Source organism: Garra rufa, unplaced genomic scaffold (assembly GCF_049309525.1).
Source record: "Garra rufa unplaced genomic scaffold, GarRuf1.0 hap1_unplaced_001, whole genome shotgun sequence".
NCBI lineage: Eukaryota > Metazoa > Chordata > Actinopteri > Cypriniformes > Cyprinidae > Garra > Garra rufa.
Window position 1 is genome coordinate 10,495,096 of NW_027394276.1, and position 9,779 is coordinate 10,504,874.

The window sequence follows — 9,779 nt, forward strand, 5'->3', positions numbered from 1 at the left end:
GATACAAAAGTAGCTGTAACTGTACAGCTGGAGATTCACGAAACTTCATATTGATTTGAATACCGGCTTGATGATCGGTATGATTTGTGAGTTGGCTTTTATTGTCAAATACCATTTATTTCTTCTTAACTGTCTGTTCTCACAACATATAGTACACTTATAGTATCATGTATAATACGTCCTCATGTCAACTCATGTCTGGCTACTGCGTTTCAATATTTAAATGGTTGATTATAACTCTTACAAATCAAATGCCAGCCGTTAAATATAAGTTAACAAATACTAATGAAATGATTATATTAGCTTGTTTGCAGATGCAATTAATGATTTCTAGGACAAGTGTATTAACACTCGTATGATTCAATTGAAAGGAAATACACTTACAGGGAGCTGAACTAATGAGTGGAAGGAGGAGAGGCAAACCCAATCGGGGTGGAGGACGGTTCAATAAACCCAGAGGAGGTAGAGGAGGAGGAGGAGGAGGAGGAGGTGGTGGTGGTGGAAGCAGGAAACCTGCTGCTGGATGTTGGGATGATGGAGATGATTTCAGCCTCGATTTTGGCCCCAGTCGGTCATTCAGGCCTCCCTCATCTAGAGGTTCAAGAGGTGTTCGTGGGGCTCGTGGGGCTCGTGGAGGAACCGCCAGAGGAAGATCTCAGGCACTGCCCAGAAAATATGAAGAGGAGGAAAAGAGAGACAGATTTAGACCTGAGCAAGTGCAACTGCCCCTGCAGAAGATACACATGACGTCAGAGAACAAACTACAGGTCAAAGAACTGCTGCGAGAACTTCAGAGTCAGGAGTATCAGACACCAAATAGGTGAACTTGAGTTTGTTTCTATTGAGGCAACAGTGGACTCCATTTTTATTTTTCCTCATTCATTTTCTCCATAGGGACCTCCACTCTAAGCAGTTGTTGGTTGGTTTACAGTGTTTGTTCAGTGTTTAATAATGTATTCTTGTCATGTAGTGGCTCTGATTATGAAGGTGGTGAGGAGGAAGAGGATGAGGAAGAGGAGTATGATGAGCTGGACCATCGTGAGGAAGGTCAGTTCTGGCAAACCAATGACGATGGAGTAGAGTGTGCCGAGAGTGATGACTGGATGGAGGACTTGGTTGAGGAGAAGCACACAAAGCCAGAGCCGGTGATCTCCCTGTTTGCTCTGGGCACTCTTTGCAGGTATGCGGCTCAAATTTTTTATTTTTCTAATATTTATTCTGATGAAAGATTGACATGTATAGTGATGAAAGCCAAAATATTAAATGTCATAGATTAATAATTATTGAGTAATCCACTATTTTGTGGAGGGAGGTCAAAATGGCAATTTTCACCTTAGATTCAGAGTCAAGTTACAGGGGGTGAAAAATTACTTCAGAGAGATGGCAGCATCATTATCTTATTTTTACACAGAGATTGGTAGTTATATTAGTAAAATCTGTTGACTTTAGCAATCTTTGTTGCATAATGTGCCAATGGTGACCATTCAAAAATGGGGAAATAGCACTTTTCAAGTTTTTCTCCAAAGTTTGCATGCCTGTAACTCACGAAGTATTGAAGATATTTTAATGCCCTTTTAGATAGTGGGTCATAGTTTTTGCTTGCAATAATTATGAACGTGACAGTACTTACACAAAAATGTTATATTTTTCACAGTGTGGTTAATAATCGTATTTCACGTAATAACGGCAAAAATAAACAGAAAATATAACTCAAAACTCCCTACTCTACATTACTGATAACAAAAATAAGAAGAAACATGATTATATTTCACTAATGGACCTCTTTTTTTGTTTTTCACCATAAATTATATGGTAATACATTAGTTTAAACTTGCAATAACCATAAATTTGAAAGTATTTTACCAAATAATTACATACAATGCAATGTTAAGCCATTTCCAGTTTTTCATCTTATAGTTAATATCTGTAATGATTGGTTTTTAACTGTATTATATGGAATAACTGTAAAAATAAAATAAAAAAAACAGTAAAAATGTAACACAAAACACTCTTGTGTACATTACTTCTAACTAAAATAAGAAGATAAAATAATTTGTATCTCTTTTTACTATTTAGTTTTTCCACAGTAAATTATATGGTAATTCATAGTTTTTATTTGCAGTAACCATAGATTAGACAATATTTTTCACTAGAAGTATAATGCAATATTAAGTCATTTACAGTTTTTTGTCTTATAGTTAATAACTAATGATTGGCTATTATACAGTAACTGTAAAAAATAACAGAAAAGGTACATAGTGTACATTAATGAGAAGATAAAATTATTCTATATGATGTGTCACGTAAGGGCTTCTTGGAATGTCTTTTTACTGTTTTTTCCACTGTAAATTACATGGGAATTCATAGTTTTTGCTTGCAATAACCATTTTTTTGACAGTATTTACACAGAAATTAAAGATTTTTCACTGTATGATTAATAATCGTATTGTACATAATAACAGCAAAAATTAACAGAAAATATAATACAAAACTTCCTAATGTACATTACTGATAACAAAAATGAGAAGATAAAATTTATACAAATTTATATAAAGTATAATCATATATGATGTGTCACACAGTGACTTCTGGGATTCTCTTTTTATAGTTGTCTTTTTTCCCACTATAAAATAATATGGTAATTCATATTTTTGCTCACAATAACCATAAATTTGACAGTGTTTTTCAGTAAAATTGTATATATTGCAATGTTATGCCATTTACAGTTTTTTATCTTATAGTTAATAACTGTAATGATTGGTTATTATGCAATAACTGTAAAAAATTCAAAAATTATGTACATTAATGAGAAGATACAATTATTTATATAAAATATAATCATATATGATGTGTCACGCAGGGACTTCTGGGAATCTTTTTTTACTATTTCGTTTTTCCACTGTAAATTATATGGTAACTCATAGTTTTTATTTGCAGTAACCATAAATTTGACAGTATTTTTCACTTAAAGTATAATGTTAAGTCATCTACAGTTATTATAATTGGTTATTATGTAATAACTTTAAAAATTAACAGAAAATATAACGCAAATATATAAAAAATATATATAAATTTTTTTTACTGTTGTTTCACTGTAAATTGTTAATTCAGCAGATTAATTCAATGTTAATTCAAAATAGTTTTTGCTTGCAATAACCATACATTTGACAGTATTTTATACAAAATATTTAATATTTTTCACTGTGTGATTAATCGTACTGTACATAATAACAGCAAAAATTTACAGAAAATATAATACAAAACTTCCTAATGTACATTACTGATAACAAAAATGAGAAGAAACATGATTATATTTTATTTTTAAATGTTTAAAACTTCCTTTTGCAGTTTTCACCATACTTTAAAAATGATAATTCACACCTTTACTTGCAATAACCATAAATAAAAAAATTACCAAAAAAGTTTTCTGTTTAAAAAATGTTTACAGTGTATTATAGCATAATGTGTACAGATAGTTTATTCCTGAATGGTAGATGGAGTGTGCTTTTTAGCTTGCTTTTATAAAGTACTAAATCACTCTTTGTTCACTTAGTGCACTGTATATGTAACTCAGTGTTTCCCATGTCGCAGATATGGGTTTGATCGTGAACGCTGTCGACAAGCTTTGGAGGCTGGAAAAGGAAGTGGACATGGTGAGGTTGGAGCGACATTAGAGCTCCTCCTGTCCCAGATGTTCAGAGAACGTTTCGGCTCCAGCGCCCTCAGCCCCCAAACATCAAACCTCCCTTCTCAGGATGAATGTGTAACTATGCGACAGGAAGAGGCCTTTGCTTTGACCGCAATCTACGGTGATCGCTTCTGTGAACGCATCAGCAGTCGTGTTTGGACTATACAGCTTGATTTGCTGTGGTTGGATGAAAGGCGTAACAAAATTTCAGACTCTGCGAATTGTAAGAAGCAGTCAGGGTCCAATCAAGTTTGTAAGTTTTATTTGAAGGGGGCGGGATGTAAGTTTGGAAACCGCTGCAAGTTCAAGCACCAAACTCATGAATCTAGCTCTTCCAGAGATGTTTGTAAGGGAAGTCAACCAGGGTTTAGCAGCACAGAAGCTCCCATTTACCAGCTGGAAGTTCGTTTTCAACAAGGTAGTTTATATCCTTTTCAACCTCCGTTCGTGGCCTTCAGTAGCACAGATGAATCGCTCTCAGGCGCGGGACGCCTCAGTGTTACAGAGTACCTGTTCGGTCAGTCACTAAGTGCTGCGCAGGAAGGAGAGCCGGTGGTCTACACCCTCATTTCCTCTCTGGAGGAGGATGGACCTGCCAGAGAGCTACTGTCAGCTGTTCATTACAAGTACAGTTCTCCGCCCCCTGTTCTGGCTCCGCCCACTGCCACTCCAGGCAGGAATCGGAGCAGTAGGAACACTGTAGACAACAGCATTACAGCCAATACAGCAACCAGAAATCAATCAACCAACACCAAAGAGAGCACCAACCACAGAGTGAGACAGAAGGAAGGTGAGGGATTGGGCATCTTAAAACTTTAATTATGTGTCATAAGGGTACATTTGTTTTTAAATTGAGATTTGACAAGATAAGCTTTCCATTGATGTATAATTTGTTATGATAGGACAATATTTGTCCAAGATTCAACTACTTGAATATCTGGAATCTGAGGGTGCAAAAAAATCTAAATATTGAGAAAATCGCCTTTAAAGTTGTCCAAATGAACTTTTTAGCAATGCATATTACTAATCAAAAAAAAAAAACGTTTTGAAATGTACAATATATCTTCATGTAACATGATCTTCATGTAGTAGTTCACTTTCAGAACAAGAATTTACAGATAATGTACTCACCCCCTTGTCATCCAAGATGTTCATGTCTTTCTTTCTTTAGTCGTAAAGAAATTGTGTTTTTTGAGGAAAACATTTCAGGATTTCTCTCCATATAATGGACTTCTATGGTGCCCCTGAGTTTGAATTTCTAAAATGCAGTTTAAATGCAGCTTCGAAGGGCTCTAAATGATCCCAGCCGAGGAAGAAGGGTCTTATCTAGCAAAACGATTAGTTATTTTCAAAAAACTTTTACAACTTATATACTTTTTAATGTCAAATGCTCATCTTGTTGAGCCAGACAAGACGAGCATCTGAGGTTAAAAAGTATATAAATTGTAATTCCTTTTTAGAAAATAACCCATCATTTTGCTAGATAAGACCCTTTTTTCCTCGCCTGTGATCGTTTAGAGCCCTTCGAAGCTGCATTTTGAAAGTTCAAACTCGGGGGCGCCATAGAAGTCCATTATATGGAGAGAAATCCTGAAATGTTTTCCTCAAAAAACATAATTTCCTTAAGACTAAAGAAAGAAAGACATGAACATCTTGGATGACAAGGGGGTGAGTACATTATCTATACATTTTTCTGTTCTGAAAGTGAACTACGCCTTTAATATCCTAATGATTTTTGGCATAAGAGAAAAATTTATAATTTCGACCCAAACAATGTATTGTTTGCTATTGCTACAAATATACCCATGTGACTTCTGACTGGTTTTGTGGTCCAGGGTCACAAATTTGAATGAATAGTTCACCCAAAAATGAAAATTCTGTTACTCACATAATATGTTTGTGTTTATTCAGAGGCGTCGTATGTAAGAGAGGATGTTGAAGATGAACAAGAAGATGGTGATGATGATGAAGATGAGGAGGAATGTATCCCAGTAGAGAACGAGAGCTATGTTAACTTAAGGAAGAGGATGGTTAAGATGTCCGAGGTCAAAACTGAGCAAATAACGCAAGAGAACAAGAAGCTCTGCAGAGAGTTTAAGAGGAAACAGGTAAAACACCCGATGCCTGTTGCAGACCTACCTTTCCTTAATTGCTTGGATGTGTGTGTGATTGTTTTTGGCATAGTATGAACATTTTCCCATCTTCTATCTGTTTTAAAAATCCACTTCAGTTTCTACACATTTTGGACTAATTGGGGTGCGCTACCTGTTGCTATTTTTACAGCAACACAACTCGGAAAATAAAATACTTAGGGGTGAGAATCTTTTGGTACCTCACGATTCGATTCATTTGGATTCTTGGGGTCACGATTCAGTGAAAAATCGATTTATTTAGATTTTAAAATTTTTAATAGGGATTCACAATTTTTCATCACATTTTTTGTGCATACTGGACAAAACGCACCAGTATTTTAATACAAAAACACACAAGTCTATAGTATGGGTAGTCCTGACTCAAAAAAATCTGTTACCTATTAACTTTTAACTTTCTAATAAATTAAAAATATTTTACACTTCCCATTAGGGATGTGTCCAAATCCGATTATGCTGTGTTCAGAAAGATAATGACGATCTCAAATCTCAAAAGTGAAAGTAAAAACCGAACACACATTCAAAAGCGGTTTCAGTGCCACACATATTAATAGCGTCTCCCTGATGCCCGCAATTTATATACAGTACACGATGATATAAAAAAACACTGAAATACATTTTTTCCTTTCAACTCGTATTTAGGGGTTTCGTAGTAGAAAGCCCTAAATACGAGATGAGAGGAAAAAATTTATTTCTTTTGACATTTGAGATTACACAGAGCGGCAGTAGGCCTACTTACCGCATATTTCACATTAGATGTTTGTCAGTGGTGCCCAGGATCTGCAATTCATTCACCATCATCCTATCAGTCATCTCTTCTTTCTCTATTTATGTGGAAAGGGAAATACATGATATGTACTCTAATGTAACAGGCTACTGCTAACCATGACCTTTAGTGGCTCTGTAGAACACTTTCTGAATACTTCCCATAATAACAAAAGATCAATAATTAATGTAATATTTTTATATAATATAATATCATCCGAACACTTACTGTACCCTTGCTGAAAATGGGGCAGGATGTATTTGTTTTTCCTCCTCCATTGTTGTATCTGTTTTGTTTTCAACAACACCATGCTTTAATAACTCATAGTATCTACAAAATTTATTTTTTAAATTTGCGAATCAATGTGAATTACTAGAAGACTGAATAACAATTCATTTGCAAATTGTTTTTTTTACACCCCTAAAAATACTAATACATTGACTACAGCTAGGCTTCAAGGCTAAGTGGAGACACGGGTCTTTAGGAAATTTTATTCATCCACAGACATATTCCCAATTTTCTTTTCTTTTTCTTATCGCTAAGAAATCAGTGAAGACTTGCATTGTTTCTCTTGTTGCCCTTTGACTGAAAATGTGTGTATTTCAAGTTGTGATAAAAATAGCAAAAGGTAGCGCCAGTAGCTCACCAAGTGCAACCATCTCATCAAAAATAATGGTGCCGTTCATAGTCCAAAATATGTATAAAACAATGTGGATTTTTTTTAAATCTTTCATGGGTTTTCTATTACATATTTCAGTAAGTTATATTAAGCCATAGAAGTCTTAATACCAGGGGTTCCCTTTGAGCGGGCTATTGCTGTTGTGAAAATAAAATGTGAAAATATCTTGAGCTTGTGTAACCACAGACCTTATTTCAGATATTTGAACAGAAACCCATTCCAAAAGACCATTGACTTTAGGACAGTGGAGTGCTAAAGTGCTACCTTGTTTCTGGCTTTTAGAACTCATTCCTTTTTTTCCTTATGCCTTCCTTCCAGTGAGTTTCAATTTTCTGAAATGCATCAAAAGCTTCTTAAAATGTTTCTGTATGACCAAAGAGCCATATCCCAAGACTTCTGAAATCATATGTGACCCTGGACCACAAAACCAGTCTTAAGTCGCTGGGGTATGTTTGTAGCAATAGCCAAAAATGCATTGCATGGGTCAAAATTATAGATTTTTCTTTTATGCCAAAAATCATTAGGAAATTAAGTAAAGATCATGTTCCATGAAGATTTTTTGTAAAATTCCTACTGTAAATGTATCAAAATGTAATTTTTGATTAGTAATATGCATTGTTAAGAACCTAATTTGGACAACTTTAAAGGTGATTTTCTCAGGATTTTGATTTTTTTGCACCCTCAGATTCCAGATTTTCAAATAGATGTATCTCGGCCAAATATTGTCCAATCCTAACAAATCATACATCAATAGAAAGCTTATTTACTGAGCTTTCATATTAAAAATTAAAATGATAAATTATATATATACATCTCAGTTTTGTAAAATTTAACCTTATGACTGGTTTTGTGGTCCAGGGTCACATATGATAGCTTTATGTAGAAAACAGATTAAAATGCAAGTTTATTCACTGAAAATCTTGTCCTCTGTTGTAGCTTTTAAATCAGATATACTGGCTATTAACACATTGCTTCAGGTTTGATGCTATGATTTCAAACTTGTTTCCCCAATGTCTTGTGACCAAACCTTATTATAGAGTACTTTTGAATAAGTTTGGAGCTTGATAGCACACTGTTTCCATTTCTTTCATTATGTGGAAAAGTCAGGATATTGTTAAAATGTTTACCTTTTGTGATACACAGAAGAAAGTGATAGAACATAGATATAGATTTTTCATCGTTTCATTGTGTGTTGTTCTCTCTGTCAGTCGTCGAGGCGCTATACATCGATGCAGGAGCAGAGGCAGAAGCTACCTGCATGGCAGAAGAGAGAGGCCATTTTGGAGTGTTTGGATAAGAACCAGGTTCTCGTCATTAGCGGGATGACTGGGTAAGACTAGTCAATTATATTCTGTTAAAACCAGCTTTTTATTTGGTTAAAATTGATGTTCTTGACATCTCTTCATGTTTAAATTAATGTAACTTCAGATGCGGGAAAACCACTCAGATTCCTCAGTTTATCCTGGATCATTTCCTCCACACTGGACGGCCGGATAGAGTGGCCAACATTATTTGCACTCAGCCACGGCGCATCTCTGCCATTGCTGTGGCCAGCCGAGTGGCCCAGGAACGAGCAGAGGCCCTGGGTCACTCTACAGGCTACCAGATCCGTCTGGAGACCGTCAGGGTAATGCAGTTTATACATACCAATCACATTTACTCTGGGTGCTACTTAAAGGGGTCATCGGATGCCCACAAGTTCATAAGACAAGTCTATAATATACTTTGGTTAAAAATTCCCAATAGTAGTGTAAAAAAACAGCTTTTTACATTTTCAAAATCAGCTCTGCAAAAACTCAACACATTTTAAGACATGGCCCCTTTAAATGCCAACGAGCTCTGCTCGCCCCACCCCTCTCTGAGATTATGAGACGTAATGTTTACTTTAGCCGCGTTTAGCTGCTGTGAAACTTGCCAACAAGCACATTACTAAGAAAGGCCATTCACAAAGATGCATAAAAAAAAACCTTTATACTCTCACTTCTGCTGTGGGTGAAGCTGTATCAGGAACGATTCGCACGAACATAGAGCATATGTCGATCGGGATCGGTGCTTTCCTTTTAAAACCAAAAATTAAAATCATGTTAAATTATTCTTGTGATGGCAAAGCTGAATTTTTAGTATTATTTCTCCAATCTTCAGTGTCACGTGATCTTTCAGAAATCATTCTAATATTCTTATTTGCTGCTCAAGAAACATTTATTATTATTTTTTAGAATTCTTTGATAAATGGAAAGTTTGAAAGAAATATTTGAAATTTGATTCTTGTAACATTATAAAAGCCCTTACTGAAACTTTTAAACAATTTAATACATGCTTGCTAAAAAAAGTATTAATGTCTGTATATGTTTTCTTGTGTTTAGTCTTCGACCACCAGGCTGTTGTTCTGCACCACCGGCGTCCTTTTGCGCAGGTTAGAGGGTGAATCTGAGCTCAGGGGTGTTACGCATGTGATCGTGGATGAGGTCCATGAACGGACAGAAGAGAGGTTTGTGG

General features: G+C 35.4%; 1 protein-coding gene across 1 annotated transcript in view; it reads left to right on the forward strand.

The window, feature by feature from the left end:
• The first annotated feature begins 398 nt into the window (after nt 1-398).
• Nucleotides 399-9,779, forward strand: part of LOC141302359 (putative ATP-dependent RNA helicase DHX57) — a 44,421-nt gene continuing 35,040 nt past the window's right edge. The window contains exons 1-7 of the mRNA XM_073832406.1: nt 399-820; nt 971-1,180; nt 3,592-4,478; nt 5,600-5,796; nt 8,492-8,613; nt 8,712-8,910; nt 9,647-9,771. Coding sequence (XP_073688507.1) covers nt 399-820; nt 971-1,180; nt 3,592-4,478; nt 5,600-5,796; nt 8,492-8,613; nt 8,712-8,910; nt 9,647-9,771 — 2,162 coding nt within the window. The remainder of the gene's footprint in view (nt 821-970; nt 1,181-3,591; nt 4,479-5,599; nt 5,797-8,491; nt 8,614-8,711; nt 8,911-9,646; nt 9,772-9,779) is intronic.